The sequence below is a fragment of the Calliphora vicina genome, chromosome 1 (assembly GCF_958450345.1).
Source record: "Calliphora vicina chromosome 1, idCalVici1.1, whole genome shotgun sequence".
Taxonomy (NCBI): Eukaryota; Metazoa; Arthropoda; class Insecta; order Diptera; family Calliphoridae; genus Calliphora; species Calliphora vicina.
The window spans coordinates 15,245,159-15,263,229 of NC_088780.1; the positions used below are offsets into that span (position 1 = coordinate 15,245,159).

Here is an 18,071-nt window from a genome sequence, read left to right on the forward strand (position 1 = left end):
TCTTCAAATCTAAACCAAAACTAAAATTGTATATTGTAAAGTTTAAAAGTTATGAGCTATTATGTGTGACAGCTTTTGTGATATTTAAAAATTTCTTAATTTTTTTTTTGAAAAATTCTTTCAATATTAAATAAATATAAATATAAATTTATTAAACATTTAGCTCTATATTTCATTTAATTTTTCAATACTTTCCCTCGTTTGCCATCAAATATATAGATATATTTTTCATCATAATTACAAATATATTGACAAATACCAGCAGCATTTTTCGCTTTTTTCTGTTTGTAGCCTGCAGCCTCCAGAACAAAAAAAATTAACTTTTTACCATCATCAACATCATGGCCATTGTAAATAACAAAAAACAAAAAAATTCCCTCTATATTTATTTAAACAATTTATCTTTGTGCTGTACTCCACGCATTGTATTTACTGCAAACAAAAAAAAAAATGAAAATATTTTTAAACAACAATGTGAAAGTCATCTCTGTTTGCAGTTTTTTCCTTGTACTTATTATTCTGAGCAGAATGCATTAATATGCAAATAATTTAAACAATAATATATTTTTTCGTAACAGCAAAATATAATAATGATGAACAGTAACAATGCAATAACTAACGTAGCAATTGTGAACTAACCCAGCAAAGTTAGGAAAAACAACTTACCAAGAAGCGAAAAAGAAGTGATCCAGAATTTTTCAAAGTAATTAAAAAGGGCATAGGAGGCAATGAACTGAATTCATAAATTCACTTTAGTGTTTCTTGTTTTGAGTTTAAGAAAATATTTTACCCAGAACTTCTTCAAAACATTTGCTGGTCATCATTATTTTTTTTTTGTAAGAAAAAAATACTTATTTATCTTTATTTAACAATGAAAAATATGGAATTATTATTAATATTTTTCTGTTTGTTTGTGCCACCACAAATATGTAAAAATAAAGTATTAATGGGGAAAAATGATCCATGAAAATAGAGAAAAAAAACACAGATATAAATATTTAATGATATAATTTTTGTTTTTAACAAGAAAAATAAAGTAATGATGAAAAAGAATTCAAGTGTAAAGGGATGGGATGGTGATGAGAAAGGGATACAAAATTTAATGAAATCAAATTAATACTTAGTATTTAAAATTATTACATTTAAATTTACTAAAAACTGGTTTATTCAAAATTTTTTAAAAAGTTTGCTCGAAACTATCTATATATATAAAAACAAGTAAGAAAGTATGATCGGTCAAGCTCGACCATATGATACCCTACACTAAGTAAAAGAGCAAAAATATTTTTCTTTTAAAATTTCAATAATTCATATTTTTGAGTGATTTTCGGAGGTGGACCTTATATGGGAGCTATGACCAATTATGGACCGATCACCATGAAATTAGGTCGTGTGCTTTATGTCTATATTAAAGTCAACTATGTTGAATTTTGTGTGTATACCAAAATTTTTAAGCGATTTATGCTCGTTAAAGTGATTTTCGGATGCGGGTCTATATGGGAGCTATGATTAATTATGGACCGATCGTAACAACATTTGGTCACATGAATTTTGTGTATATAAAACTTATTTGGAGCGAAATTTGTGTAGATATATTTATAAATTAAACATTTATGACCGATAAAGTCCAATTTCGGAAGGATATTTGTATGGGGGCTAGGTGAAATAATGAACCGATTTCACTCAGTTTCAATAGGCTTGGTCCTTGAGCCGAAAAAAAATTATGTACCGAATTTCATCGAAATATCTTCAAAATTGCGACCTGTACTCTGCGCACAAGGTTTACATGGACAGCCAGGCAGCCGACCAGACGGACGGACGGACGGCATCGCTTAATCGACTCAGAAAGTGATTCTAAGTCGATCGGTATGATATATAGGTCGTGTGATTTATGTCTACATTAAAGTTAAATATGTTGAATTTTGTGTGTATACCAAAATTTTTAAGCGATTTATGCTCGTTAAAGTGATTTTCGGAAGCGGGTGTATATGGGAGCTATGATTAATTATTATATAAAACTTATTTGGTGTGAAATTTGTGGAGGTACATTTATAAATTAAACATTTATGGCCGATAAAGTCCAATTTCGGAAGGACATTTGTATGGGGGCTAGGTGAAATAATGCACCAATTTCAGCTAGTTTCAATAGGCTTGGTCCTTGAGCCGAAAAAAAATTATGTGCCGAATTTCATAGAAATAACTTCAAAATTGCGACCTGTACTCTGCGCACAAGGTTTACATGGACAGCCAGCCAGCCAACCAGCCAGACGGACGGACATCGTTTAATCGACTCAGAAAGTGATTCTAAGTCGGTCGGTATACTTTAAGGTGGGTGTTAGACCAATATTTTTGAGCGTTACAAACATCTGCACAAACGCATTACACCCTCCCCACTATGGTGATGTAGGGTATAAAAATTTAAAAAAACTGAAAAAAAATATTTTTATTTTAAAGTATATTTTTTGCCGAAAATACCTCTCTTACTTGATTTTATATTTATAGATTTTAATTTCTAGCTCTGAAATTTATAAAATTTCTAACAAATTCAAATTTTTCAATTTCCACTATTAGTTTTTGTTTTCTATAAACAACTTCTCATTAGTTTCATTCCTAATTTATTTAAGCTGTTTTATTATTCCATTTTACAATTTCGAGAGACAGCTGAGTTATATTAGTTTTGCTTAAATTTGCCCTATAGTGTTGATTTTAAGGGTTAGTTTAGCTCATTTAACTATTTTCTGCTAACATAAGGGATATCTTATGAATATTTGATTTAATTTAGTGGTGATTCAATTATCATACTTTTTGCTGCCACTAAACTCCCTCTTAAATCCTTTGCAAATGATTTTTTCCCCACTCCTTTTTTGGCCCTCCTTCTAAAAAATTGGCTGGCGGGCAAAGTTTTTTTTGTTTTTCAGTATAATTAACCCTTTCACAAAAAAACAGTTTCTTCTTTTCCAATTAATAATGACCATCTACGAGTAAATAAAAACAAAAGCTTTGGAAAAAAAAGTTGCCTTAACATAACAATATTACTGTTGATTTTTTTCGGTTTGTTTATTTTTTATACTTTTTTTTAAGGAAGCCAAATTTTCCTGTCTTGTATTTGTGTGTGTATTAGGAATTTTTTTTTAGTTCTTGGTACCTAATGTTTTTTTCCACAATATTTTTTGTTCATTTATTTTGGCGTTGTAATGGACAACAATGGTTTAGGGCTTTGCAAAATTACAATAATAAGTTAAGCCAACCAAAAAACAAATAAACAAATATTTATTCATTAAGCAGTTTGCGTAAAATCAACAATACTCTCACTCAAACTTACATGCATAGACATTGAAGTAAATACGCTGCCTGTTACACACACACAGGCAGGCAGACAGACAGACGGAAGGACGGACCAGCATATACAGACAGCCAAACAGATACAAATAATTATACAAACGAATACATGCTCAGACACAAACATCCATACACACACACAGTTAAACAACGAATTCAAACACCAACTAATGAATTAATGGGTAAAATAAACAAAGACATAGAGGGAGTAGATTAGGAGATTTTGGACGGCTGGCATAAATTTAAAGGAGTTACTATTAAAAGTCAGTATTTGTTGAAAACTTAACATTCTAGCTAGTCAAGTTTGATATCCTGCAACTCATTTTCAATTCCAACAGGTTAATTTATAACTTTCAGAAAATGAAAGCTTAGGTCCTCCTCTATAAGTTTTGCTTGCATTACTTTTCAGTCGGACTAGCCGTTTAGTAATTATTTGTAATCTGTCTCTTTCAATTTTGTTTAATTTTTTCCCAGAACTTGCAAACCATTGAATGAATTTAGTTTGCCTTCTTTAAATTTTGTAGAGAACTCTATAAAAAAAACAATGAAATTTCAAATTAAGACCAACATAAAATGTACTTACACAAATAAGCTTAATTTTTTTTTGTCCAGCCTTAAGGTATGCAATGAAAACTAAAACAACCTTAAAACTTTTATTTACATGTTTTGTATAGACAAATTAATTCACAGAGTAGGAAAAAACACAGAGCCCAATGCATTTAAATCAGCGAAATGCAATGAGCTCTCAAATGAGCTCTCTTGTTTTTATTTTCACATGTACGCAAGCACACACATTGTATAAAAGCAGTCAGTCTCGCATGAGCATTGATAGAAGCAGGTTGTGTTACGCTTTTATGCTTGTTTATTTCATTATTTCAGCTATTTGTTTTTGTTTTTGCCAGAGAATAATTCTCAACTCATACAACTACAATATCTAAAAACTGTAGTGGTGTGAGTTTGCATTTCGCTGATTTAAATGGAAAGAAAGTACTAGGAGAGAATTAACTCCAGTTTATGTACAGTCAATCAAATGAAGAAAGATTAACTCCCTCAGTAAACATAAAATTAATCAAATTAACAACCTTTTGTTAAGGATTAAAATTTTCGATAGAAAATTCATGTGTTTTATAAAGAATGCTAAATTTTCTATACACAATTTCTCTGTTCTATAAAGGAAGCAACATTTTATTGATATATTCTCTCGTCAACAAAGAGTGCAACAGTTTCAATAGAAAATATCTCTCTTCTGTAAAGAAAGCCACATTTTCTATAGGAAATTTCTCTCTTCTACAAAGAGGACAACATTTTATCTTCTATAAAGAGAGCAACATTTGATATAGAACATTTCTAAAGACAGCTATATTTTCTATAGAAAATTACTGTCTTTTACATAAAGAGTAAAACTGTTTACAGAAAATTTATCTTTTTTTTAAAACAAGCAAGAAAGTATGGTCGGTCAAGCTCGACCATATAATACCCTACACTAAGTAAAAGAGTAAAAACATTTTTCTTTTAAAATTTTAATAATTTGTATTTTTGAGTGATTTTCGGAAGTTTGCTATGACCAATTATGGACCGATCACCATGAAATTAGGTCGTGTGATTTGTGTCTACATGAAAGTTTACTATGTTGAATTTTGTGAGTATACCAACATTTTTAAGCGATTTATGCACGTTAAAGTGATTTTCGGAAGCGGGTCTATATGGGAGCTGTGATTAATTATGGACCGATCGTAACAAAATTTGGTGACATGAATTTTGTATATATAAAACTTATTTGGAGCTCAATTTGTGGAGATACATTTATAAATTAAACATTTATGACCGTTAAGTCCAATTTCGGAAGGACATTTGTATGGGGGCTAGGTTAAATAATGGACCGATTTCAGTCAGTTTCAATAGGCTTGGTCCTTGGGCCGAAAAAATACTATGTACCAAATTTGATCGAAATATCTTCAAAATTGCGACCTGTACTCTGCGTGGACCATATATTTCTTATTTGTTTTTTATTCGATTCGAAAATTTCAGGAGATGATTTGTAAAAAATAAAAATCAAAAAATTCCGGGTAAAACTCGGAAATTCTTTTTTTTTTGTGAGTCCAGTAAACTGTAATAAAAAAGCTCCCTAAAGTATGCAGTACAAATTTAGATATTTTATTTGCAAATAAATAAGAACAGGCTGGTGTGCGTGGGTTGGAGAAACTTGAAGAACTAATATTAGTAAATGCTAACGGGCGAGGCCGGGGCATTCAACTAGTATTTTATAAAAAGAGTAAACTTTAATATAGACAACTTATCTCTTTTATATAAAAAGTAAAATTGTTTATAGAAAATGTCTCTCGTTTTTGAAAACAGTAGGGGCAAATATCTATAGAAAATGCCTCTCTTCCATGAATACTTACTCAAATGTTCTATAGAAAATGTCTCCTTTATGAAATGAGTAAATTTATCTCTCTTTTATAAAAAGGGTAAAACAGTTTATAGAAAATTTCGATTTTCTATAAAAAAATAGCTATCTCTCAAATAGAAAAATTTACTCTCTTAAAACCGTTTTTAATAAAGAGAGTAAAATTATCTAAAAGATCCTCTCTTCTATAAAGAGAGTAAAATGTTTAATAAAAAATGTATTTTATTAAGAGACTAAAATTGTCTATAGAAAATGTCTCTTTTTTGAGAAGATTATAATAATTTATAAAAGGTTTCTCTCTATTATAAAAAGAATATAAAGAGAATGTTCTATAGTAAATTCCGCTCTTTTTAAGGTAGTTAAATTTACTATAGAAAATAAAGAGAACAAATTTCTATAAAAAATGTTTATCTCTCAAACAGAAAATGTTACTGTCATAAAATATGCATCTGTTCTATAAAGAGAGTAAAATATTCTATATAAAAGTTTCTCTATTCTATAAAGAGAGTAAAATTTTCTAAAAAAAACGATCTCATTTATTAAGAGAGTAAAATGTTATATAGAAAATGTCTTTCTTCTATAAAGAGAATAAAATTAAATGCCATATAGAAAATTTAACTCTTCCTTTAGAAGCGAAATTTCCTATAGAAAATTTCTCTCTTAAAGAGTTGCTCTTAAATTTAGTTTTTTACTATAAAACTCCCATAAAAACCATAATTTTAACAAAAACAAACCATCAAATTGAAAATAAAAACCGCCAAAATGCCTGAAGTCATTTTAAAATAAAAAATATAAATATTTATTATCATTTTATTAAAAACAAAAAGCAATTGTCCTTAAAAGCAACAGAAAAACAAAACAAACAAGAGGGAAAGGAGAGAAAGAAAGAAGCATTAATTTTGTTTCATGTTATTTTTTTTTTCATTAAGCAAGTGACCATGCCAAAAGATTTCGCTTGCATTTTGTTCATTGTCCTTTTTTGCAGGATTTTTCCTGCAGTCCTCCTTTTGTTGTTCATCCGTTTCCTGTTTATGTTGTTTTAATTAAACAAAGTGGTGATGGTGGCTGGCTGCTTGCAGTTTAGTGGACTTGGTGGCTGCTAAAACAGCAAAACAAATAAGTCATTTCTAAGCAAATGCATCGCATTCACTGGTGCCATTAAGGTTTTCATTAAAATAAACAGCAAGAAAATGGAAAGAATAAAAATTGGAATTATATTTTTATTTAGATTTGTTTGTTTTTCCTGTTTACTGCTTCATTTTGCAGGGTAGTTAAGCAAATGCTATAGATTTTTAAAGTAAATTAAAGAAAATGAATTTTCAACTTTCCATTAAAAGTTCCTTCTACTAACTTCCCGCATACATGTAAAAGGGCTCAACCATCAAATCGCAAAAAAACAAACTCCAGCAATCAATTTAGAAATTGTCAGTTTAATTAACATTTTCTTCATTTCAAAGCCACCAAATAACAAATAAATAAAACAGCAATATACCGTTTCCTATCTCTCCAACTCCTTAAGCGAGAAAAAATGCAAATTTTATTTGTGTTTTACAGAAAACAACAGAGCAACGAAAAACAGAAAAACTGAAAAACAAACAAAAAGAAAACGCAACGGAAACCGGAACTGCATACATGTCACAAACATTATCCGGCAACAATAGAGAAGCCAACAAAAACAACCAAAACATGGTGGCTGATAGTGTTAAGAATATCTGTGCATTTGTGTTTGTGTGAGAGCATGAGTGTACAAACACGAACAGCCTGTCTATAAAGTTCTATAACTCAGCTGTCAATCAATGTGTCAATTTAGTAAACAACACTGCTACTGCCAACAACACCAACACAATAACAACCACTAGAAAAACAAACATGGAGTAGCAGTATCGCACACAAACCACACACATCCCCATTCCTAGCATGCTCCTTTCGCTCTCACTTTTGTAGACATCATGTCAATTTGCTTCAAACCAGAGAGGCAGGTGTATAAACGGCAACCGCTTGCATTTCTACACACAGGAGCCTCCACAAAAATTAAGGAATAGAAAGTAAAAAAAGTAAAAAAAAAAACAAGGAAACAATTCTAGAACCCTACTCAAGAACTCAATTGCGTGTTTTTGACAAAGAATGTCAGCAACAACAGTATAAAGATGAAATGTCAAATTAAATTTGACAGGTTTATTTTGCTAGATCCTCTTTTACTTCCATCGAAAATAAAGACAAGTGAATGGTTTCAATTCACAAACACGTTTTTTAAGAAAAATTTAATTCTGTTACAGTTTGTATTTATTGAATGATAAAGATACAAAGTTTTTGCCAAAAGATAGAGTGGATCAGCAAAGTTTTTTTGTAGCAATAGGGAGAAAATTAATAATTCAAGCGAACTGTCAATGTTTGACACTCTATATACATGATAAAACATAAAATTAAAACATAATGAGACCAACTAAAATCAAGTTTTAATGCTTCAAGGAGAGAACAAAATAATTTAAAATTTTATTCTCTTCAAAAAGAGGGAACATTTCAAACAAAATTTTACATAATACAAATAAAAGAGAAAAATCAACTCTCTTTCAAAGAATAAAAACAATTCTATTCTCTGTGTAAGAGAGAGACAGTTTCTATAGAAAATTTTAGAGATGCATTTTGTATAGAAAAATTTATTGTCTTTATGAGAGCGAGACATTTTCTAAAAAATTTATGAAAAAAAAATTTATGACATAAAATTTTTTTTGATGAAAAAATTCGGGTTAAAAAATATTTTTTCCGATTTTGACCCATTGTAGGTCCAACTTACTATAGCCTTATATACATCGTTGCAATAGACTTTGAAATATCTATCATTAGATATCCATATTGTCTATATTAATGACATAGTAATCCAGATGTAGATCAAAAATAGGCCAAAAATCGAGGTTGTCCCTGTTTTTTGCTTATATCTCAGCCATTTGTGGGCCGGAAGAATTCCCGATATATTGATGTATGTAAGTTATTTGGTGGCTACGGAAAGTGCTATACGAACATGGCTATATCGACTTCGCTATATGTAACGATCCAGAATATATACTTTGTGGGGTCGCAAATAAAAACAAGTAAGAAAGTATGGTCGGTCAAGCCCTACCATATAATACCCTACACCAAGTAAATGAGTAAAAACATTTTTCTTTTAAAATATCAATAATTTATATTCGTGAGTGATTTTCGGAAGTGGGCCTTATATGGGAGCTATGACTAATTATGGACCGATCGTAACAAAATTTGGTGACATGAATTTTGTATACACACATCTGCACAAACGCATAATACCCTCCCCACTATGGTGGAAATTACAAACGGAATGACAAACTTATTTATAAACTTTCCACTAATGGTGAAGGGTTAAAAAAATGATCTGTATAAAACCTTACGTTCTTTTAATTTTCTACATAAAATTTCTCTCTTAAATTAAGAAAGTAATATTTTTCTATAGAAAATTACTCTTTTTTTATAAAAGAGTGAAATTTTTTATAGAAAATGTCTTTCTTCATAAAGAAAAGAGAGGAATTTTATATAGACATATTTTTTGTCTTAATAAGATAAAGGTCATAGAATAAACACATAGAACGGAAGGAGAGAGTAATATATATTGAAAAATTACTCTCTTTTCACACATACGGGTGATACAATAACAAAATACATGCAATACGTTCTCATGAATTAGGTTTTTGACAACAGACTTAGGTTTTTGGCTCTCAGTTACCTTTCTAGTTATTGTCTATGATAAAGGTATCTTCTATGCAAAATTTTACTATTAAAAAAAGAGATAACTTTTTGATGAAAAGAGAGACATTTTTTATTCACTTCTTCAAAAGAGGAAAGTCTTGTCTTTCAAAATTTTTTTATAGGAACCCCATACAAATAATGATAATTATTCAAATCAGTGTTGCCATTTTAGAAATTAAGAAAAGCGTCAAGTGTATATTAAAAACGGGTAAAAAGGGTAAAAAAATTACGAAAAAAAGAGTAAAAAGCGCCAAGAGAAAAAAGTAAAAGTTTAACAAAAAAATTTTAATATTTATTTTTTCACTTGCAAATAACACATTCAAAATGGGTATCCAATAACCACAAAAGCCCCAAAAAATCAAGCACTTGAAGATTTTATTTGAATTTGACTTGAATGCAAATGTAATTATGTTTTAAACTGGAAAAATATTTGAAAATATAAATATTTTTCAAACAAAAAACATATGGCTTGAATTTATGTTTCCTTTTTACTGGAGAATGCTATTGAAATAAAGTGTAATACAACTGTAATTCAATTGCTTGACTATAATTCAAGGCTTGAAATACACTTGATTTCAACTTGAATTCCAGTAAAAATGCTTATTGGGTATAATATAAATTTTTAAGGTTTAATTTATTTATTTTACTTAGGAGTAAACAAAACCTTAAAATAAAATAACAATTCAATAAAAAACGAAATAATACATTTCAAATATATCTTTTCAATAATCATCATCATCACCGGGCCACAAAACGATTTTAATGAAATACTCAGGGGGCAAATTGTCCCACTCGTAATCGAAATAAATTTCTAACGCAATCATAATTTTCTATACATTTTATTCGATATCAAATAAGAAAATGACAAAAATTAAAAAACGCATGTTTAAATAAAAAATACCCTTTTTTAAAAAAGGGTATTTGGAAAAAATAAAAGTGTAACGAGACCAAAAAAGCGTCATAAAATACCCGAAAAGCGTCAAAATGGCAATACTGATTCAAATGCTGTATAGAATTGACTCTCTTTATGAGAGATAGAAATTTTCAATAAAATTATTAGACTCATTATAAAAAAAAGAAATTTTCTTTAGAAAACCTTACACTCTTCTCAGAAAATTCCTCTGTTTTATTTAGAGAGTAAGGGTACAACTAAAGGCGCAACTGAGAGTAAGCTGAGAGTAACAATAATTACTCTCTTCACACGTACTTGTGATATGTGAATTCAACATACTTGTGAGAGAATTTAACACATCAAAATACTTGAAATTTTAACTTTGATTTTCCGACTACAATTTAAAAAATTTACAGCACACTTTTATTTCCGAAACTCGTTAATTTTGCTCAAATGAAAAAAAATATTTTTTTATACATTTTTGACACTTAATTTTATTTTTGGTAGAATTTAATTTATAGAACAGAGTTTAAAATTTTGGTATTCAAAAGAGAACAAAATTTAAATAAATTAAAATTTAAACATTTTTATAGAACTCTGTGTTTCTGGTGTTAGGTTTTTGACAAAAGACTTAGGTTTTTTCCCCCTCAGTAACGCTTCTATGGATATATTATTCTATGTAATTCCTCTTTTTATGTCTCTCTCAAAATAAAAGATAGGAGTTTTATATAAAAAATTTTATTTTCTTAATAAGAGACAGGTATTTTCGATACAAAATTTAACTATTAAAAAAATATAGATATTTTCTACACAAAATTTGATGAAAAGAGAGACATTTTCTATGTCTTGACTTTCAAATTTCTTTATAGAATCCTCATAGAAATTATGATAGTTATTCAGCTGATGTTGGTTGTAAAAAGACAATAGAATATTTACTTCTGCTTAGAAAATTTGACTTTCCTTGAGATAGAAAGAAATTTTGAATAGAAAACCTGCTTCTCCTTGAGAAAAGGTGAAACTTTCCACACAAACTTTTTCTCTGCTTTACAAAAAGTAAGATATTCTATAATAAATGTGCCCCTCTTAACAAAGAATGAAAACGTTACTCCTTTGAATGTTAAATTTTGTGTTAACAAAGTGTTATATGCCGGAAGTTTTGCTTTAATTCTTTAATTTGAAAAAAAGAAAGTACCGCTGAAGCACACCGATTGATCACCAAAGCTTACGGAGAATGTCTTCCATCGGTTTCATCGCGCCAGAGATGGTTTGTTCGGTTTATAATTGGATACGGAAGACAAATATCGTCCTGGCCAGTCAAATGGTGAAGATTGTTGTCCAGGATTCATCCAAAAGTAGGGAAATAGGAATGAAAGACGATCGTTCAAAAGATAAGATGAGTTCAAAAAATTTAATTGTTTATCAAAATGTCAATAGCTGGCAATAAACTATGTTTTTAAGACTATAGAATTGGTGGTTAGAAAAGTGACCACTTAACAGCAAAAAGTTAAAAAAAGAAGGAAATTTTGATAAAGAAAATTTTACATCTTAAAAAAAAACATCAGTTTCGGTGCCATTATTCTTCTATATATGGATGATTTTTCCTCCAAAAACTTTGCTACAAAATATTTATGAGAATTTTGCCAACATTTATTATTTATGTTAAAAAAAGCTATTCGAAACTAACTTTAGAGTTTTTTCTATTTTCAACTAACAATAACAATAAAATCCAGCTTTGACGAACAAATAATATCAATATTCTGAAAATCTCTAAGACCAGTAAACACTGTTGCCAGGCAAACTGATTTAAAAAACTTTTAACATTTTTTTATCTGTTTATATTTAAAACAAAACAAAAATACAAATAAAAAACATATTTTTACTCTTTCCAGGTAGTGGCGGTTATAAATCATCAGATAAAGACAGGTGAGTTTACAACAAAAACATTTACTCTTTCTGTACAAGAACAAGAACTACAAAATATATTGTTGATTTTTTTTTATTTTTTTTTTGTTGCACAAACAAATTTTATGTTTCTAACACTACAAAAATATTTGAAATATTTATTATTGCTGGGTAAAGCAGGAAGATATTGAGGGTTCAGGAGAGGGAGAGAGATAGTAATAGATATAAAAAAAAATGTTGGTTCAAGTTATTTCAGTTTTGAAAGTTCTTAGAAACTGACCTCAACTCTTGGCAACAGGTGTTGGTAACGTACAGAACAACTTGTGCTTTGCTGTTGCTGCTGCATAATAGTTGTTGCCACAACTATGTTGCTTACACATACCTACACATTTATTTATGTGGATGAGTGTGGTGTGGTGTTTGGAGTTGTGGTCTATCCTTTGTTGGTCCGTTTTTCCATATTTTTGTATATAAATCGTCCAGTTGTTATTGTTACAAACATTTATGGTGATTTTGTGTAGCAGTTTTTTTTTTTGTTTTTTTGCCATCTTATATTTTCTCATCTCATGGAGTGTTGGAAAAACACAAATATACTATGTATTGTTATGATTTATGTTCGAAAATAACCAGAGACTGGGGGACAAAAAGGGGGACAAACACTAATTCTAAAAATCACAACATCATTACGTTTAAAATTTAATTTCCCCTTTAAAACAAAGCAAAACTTTCTTAAAAAACATTTTCTTTTGACCCCCCTTTTTTTGGGTACGCTTCTGCCTCATTGTAATTTTATACAAAATTTACTTCGTAGCTGGTGCATGTTATGTCTAGTTATAGTTATGTTTCTATACATATTTTATTTTTGCTCTTCTTTTTTTTTGTTTGTTAGTATTGTTGTACAATTACATGGTTATTTTAAAATATTTATAAAAATTTACATATTTTTTTTTTTGCACCAGCTTGATTATGGACAAGCTTTACATGATTTCCACATACCACATACAGCAACAAAGTGGAAAGTGTTGAAGAAAAAAATAATGAAATAAATTGGAATACAATGTGCTTTAAAAATTTAAGTAAATATTACAAAATAAATTGGTTTTCAATAATTTGATATGAACAGAAACGTTGTGTTTTTTTAAAAAAAAAAAAGATTTATAGTTTATGCAAGTTGTTTTTTAATAAAGAAAAAAAATAAAGAAAATTAAAATGCAAATTTAAATAAATACTGCTGCAGCAACAGAAATCGTAAATATTTGAAATTTAATTACAGCTTGATAAGAAGATATTCTTAAAGAAATAGACGCAATGAAGCTCTTTAAGGATGAACATTTTATAAATATGACTCTGTTGATAAAAACTAGACATTCTTCATAGAAAGCAAATAAGAGAGCTATATTCGCATGAGCCGAATCTTATACAACCTTCAACAAATTATGTTTTGAAATACATACAAACAAAATTTAAAAAATTGTTTTTTCGAAATAGTTGAAATTTTTATACCCTTCACCTTCATGAGAAGGGTATATATAAGTTTGTCATTCCGTTTGTAATTTCTACATTTTTCATTTCCGACCCTATAAAGTATATATATTCTGGATCCTTATAGATAGCGGAGTCGATTAAGCCATTTCCGTCTGTCTGTCTGTCTGTTGAAATCAGTTTTCTGAAGACCCCAGATATCTTCGGGATCCAAATCTTCAATAATTCTGTCAGACATGCTTTCGAGAATTTTGCTATTTAAAATCAGCAAAATCGGTCCACAAATGGCTGAGATATGAGGAAAAAACCAAGACAACCTCGATTTTTGACCTATTTTTTACCTATATCTGGATTACTAAGACATTAATATAGACAATATGGATATCTAATGATAGATATTTCAAAGACATTTGCAACGACGTATATAAGACCATAGTAAGTTGGACCTACAATGGGTCAAAATCGGGAAAAAAAATTGTAACCCGAATTTTTTTTTCAAAAAAAAAAAAATAAAATTGAAAAAACCAAAAAATTTCCAAATACTGTTGAAATTTGTTTTTTAAAATTTAAAAAAAAAAATTTTTTTTCGAAATACAGGCAAATCCCGGTATAGCGAATCTCACTTTAACGAATATCCGATTTAACGCACGGTCAAATTCGTAACATTGACTACCTTATATAACGAACGTTTCAAAAATTGTATGCTCGATATAACGAATTGTGAGAAAAAAACACACGAAATCAAACAAACAACCAAATTTTTAACATTGATACTTTTATATTGCGAACATTTCGAATATTGTACGCTCAATATAACGAACAGAAAGTATAAAAAACAAAAGTATAATAATGTAAAAATAAGAAAATAAGTCGTTACAGTACCGTTTTCAATGGTTACTCTCTTTAAAAATAGGTACTGTAATTTTTTCTATAGTGGTTTTAATTGCTTGCTTCACAATATCGAATGAAAGATTTCGTTAGCATTCTAAGCGAAAGAAAACTGAATTGTTCACATAAACATGAAGGTAGGGAATCCGAAATCAGTTTTCATTCGCTTAGAATGCGAACGAAATCTTTCATTCAATATTGTGAAACAGGCAATAATTGTGCAATTGTTCATGTGAATTAAATATGGGAAACCTTAGAAGAGTTCCACTGAAAGAAAAATTAAAAAATTAAATGAATAAATGAAATATGGAATAACAAAGTTCTCAACATTTTGAAGAAAATAAAACCAAAATTTTATCGTGACTAAGTGTTTCCTGTAAATTATCTTCACACAAATTAAGTCGAATTTTCAAAATTTGTTCGTGGAAAAAACATCTCGATATTACGAATTTTTCAATTTAACGAATGGGCCTGACAACATATAGTTCGTTATACCGGGATTTGCCTGTAGTTGAAATTTTTTTTTAAAATTTTTAAAAAAAAAAAAAATTTGGTTAAAAATTTAAAAAAAAAAACAATTACTGTTGAATTTTTTAAAAAAAAAAAAAAAATTTAGCTGAAAAATTTTTTTTGGATGAAAAAAAAATTCGGCCTAAAAAATATTTTTTCCGATTTTGACCCATTGTAAGTCCAACTTACATCGTTGCAACGGACTTTGAAATATCTATCATTAGATATCCATATTGTCCATATTAATGAATTAGTAATCCAGATGTAGATCAAAAATAGGCCAAAAATCGCGGTTGTCCCGGTTTTTTCCTTATATCTCACCCATTATGGACCGATTTTCTCGTTAGCTAAGGAAAGTTGATTTCAAACACTTCATTTTGAATACTTTTGAACGGGTATTGCAACATGTGGCCGAGAGTTGTCAGGATGGAATTTTAGGGTTTCATGTCTGGCCTCATATTCTGGCCATTTTTCGGACAATGCTACCTTCAAACGAATCAGTACAGGTTCCCTGTTATGGTCTGGCCAGATTTCAGCAAATCATAATAGATAGTACACTTTTGCTACCACCAAATACAGAGCATTACCTTAGCGCCATGGATATTTGGCTTTGGTGTTTATTCGGCTGGTTGGCCGGACTTCAAATACGATATCTTACGATTCGGATTATCGTATGGATCCATAGAAAAAATGATTCAATGCCCAAATGATTTTCTTTTACAGCGTTCAAGCATCATTTTCATATGGTACCCAATTTCCAGGCTTTTTTATATGAAACCTGCTGCTTGCAAATGTTTTGAAATTGCTGAATGAGGAGCTCCTGCATATGACGCTTTGTTGGTAAAATATGTCTGTCTGTCTTTCTGTTGAAAACAGGATAGAACATAAAACAAATACTCTTTGTTTAGTATTAAAAATTGGGAATATCTGTCCCCCATACAAAAATCCCTCCTGAATAGGTCCAATAAGAAAAAGTGAAATTTTTATAGAAGAGTAAAATTTTCCATAGGAAATTTAAGAAAGTGGGGAAAATTTAACTCCTTATGAACATTTTACTTCGAGAGAAAGTATAATCTAATATATAAAAATCTCATGTCACAATGTTAGTGTTTGAACTCTTCCGAAACGGCTCAACCGATTTTTATGAAATTTTTTATATATGTTTGGTAGGTATGAGAATAGGTCGTAAAGTATATTTCATACCGCTAGGTCATTAGGGTGACCCTAACCAACCATTTTTTAAATATTTTGTTTGTATTTCTCTTCTGCATTAAAATACCTATAATGCCAAATTCACTTAGAATACATTCGTTATTTGTTATTTAACAACCAAAATATTCACTAGAAATAATTTGTATGGCAGAACAACGTTTGCCGGATCAGCTAGTTTTCTATAGAAATTTTAAATTCTTAAGACAGAGTAGAATTCTCTATAGAATATTGTATTCCTTAGGATAAATTAGAATTTGCAATAGAAGATTTCAAACAAACTATTAGTTTATAAGACTGATGGGTTTAGTTAAATGATTGATGTGGGAGCAGGAAATGGTCGAATTTCTGGATAAGACGGACAGTTTAGAAAAATTAAGAGAATTGCAGTTTGAAATAAATGATGTCTCATTGCTGGAAGAGACATTCATTTAAAGCTGTGAACTGTTAGAGCTGGGAACTTGCATACTGAGGGAAGAGCACTAATGGTAGAGGAATGATTGGTGGAGGATGAAAAGGATTGTAGTTTGAAGGGTATGCTGTAGGTGTCATTGCTGGAAGAGACACCATAATAATTCAGAGCATTCATTTGAGGCTGTGCGGGTGCTTGCGTGCTAAGGGGAGATCGCTGTTGGTATTGCGTAAATGAAGATCTTTTGGAGGGTATTTTGTTGTGTTGATAAGATCTGGAGGTGATAAATGAATCGAAATTGTCTGAAGAAGAGGTGGAGGTTCAGCTTGGGGGTAGTTGATGTATGTTGTTGGTGGCGCTGCTAAAGGTGGGTGTGGTATTGGTTTGGGTTTTGAGGGCATTATGGTTGTTGAGTTTGTATTTATTTTGTGTTTGAGTTTGTGTCTGAGTTGGATGCTGCTAATGTATGGATGATGTTGAGGAGGAAGAATTGGACAAAGTAGACGCTATAGTTTGTGATTAATATGTTTTATACAGACTTTGCATTAATTGAGCATTTTCCGCTGCTGTTTTGTAGTCCTGTAAATGCAAAGATTTGTTATTTAAATTTGTGTTTGATGGTTGATAGTCATATTTCAGAGAATTGCTTAGTCTCTGGGAACGCTGCAGTGATGAAGAGGAGGATATCAATTGTTTTTCATCCTCTGTTTCTGAGTTAAAAGGATAAAGATCTGCATGCAAGTGAGCTATAAAAGGATCATAGTTTAGCTGTCTCTCCTCACATAACTGCTGATCATTGAGCGTTTGATAGAAGGCCACCTCGGATATATTATCATTTTCAGATCTCTGCATATACCAATTTTCCTCTGGTGAACTTTCAAAGTCCTCGGAGTTATTTATCAAGATTCTAATGTTGTTGCAGGCCAATTCATCTTCCTTATACTCGGGTATATCCAAAGGAAACTCATCCTCATAGAAGTGGGTAGCTTTATTTTGGCATATTCTCAGTAGTTCCTGCTTGAAAACCTACTCAATATCCTCCACTTCCTCTTCAGCATCCACTAAATGATTTTCCAGCTCCTGTTTTTGTAAGAGAAGGCCTTTGTCCACATCTCCTGGTCTGTTTAGTTTCAGTTTCAGATTCTTACTATCACATACAAATTCGGACATTTTGGGATGTTCGTAGCTCAGTTTATGGGGGAAATTAAATCAGTCTTATCGTTTTTCAGGTGTGTCACTACCTCCTCACCACAATTGGCTGAGAAAACCGA

The 18,071-nt window shown here is 30.1% G+C and overlaps 1 protein-coding gene across 1 annotated transcript in view; it reads left to right on the forward strand.

Annotated features, from left to right (window-relative positions):
* LOC135964177 (hemicentin-2-like) overlaps positions 1-18,071 on the forward strand; it is a 291,111-nt gene that overhangs the window by 271,465 nt on the left and 1,575 nt on the right. Inside the window, exon 13 of the mRNA XM_065516291.1 lies at positions 12,287-12,320. Coding sequence (XP_065372363.1) covers positions 12,287-12,320 — 34 coding nt within the window. The remainder of the gene's footprint in view (positions 1-12,286; positions 12,321-18,071) is intronic.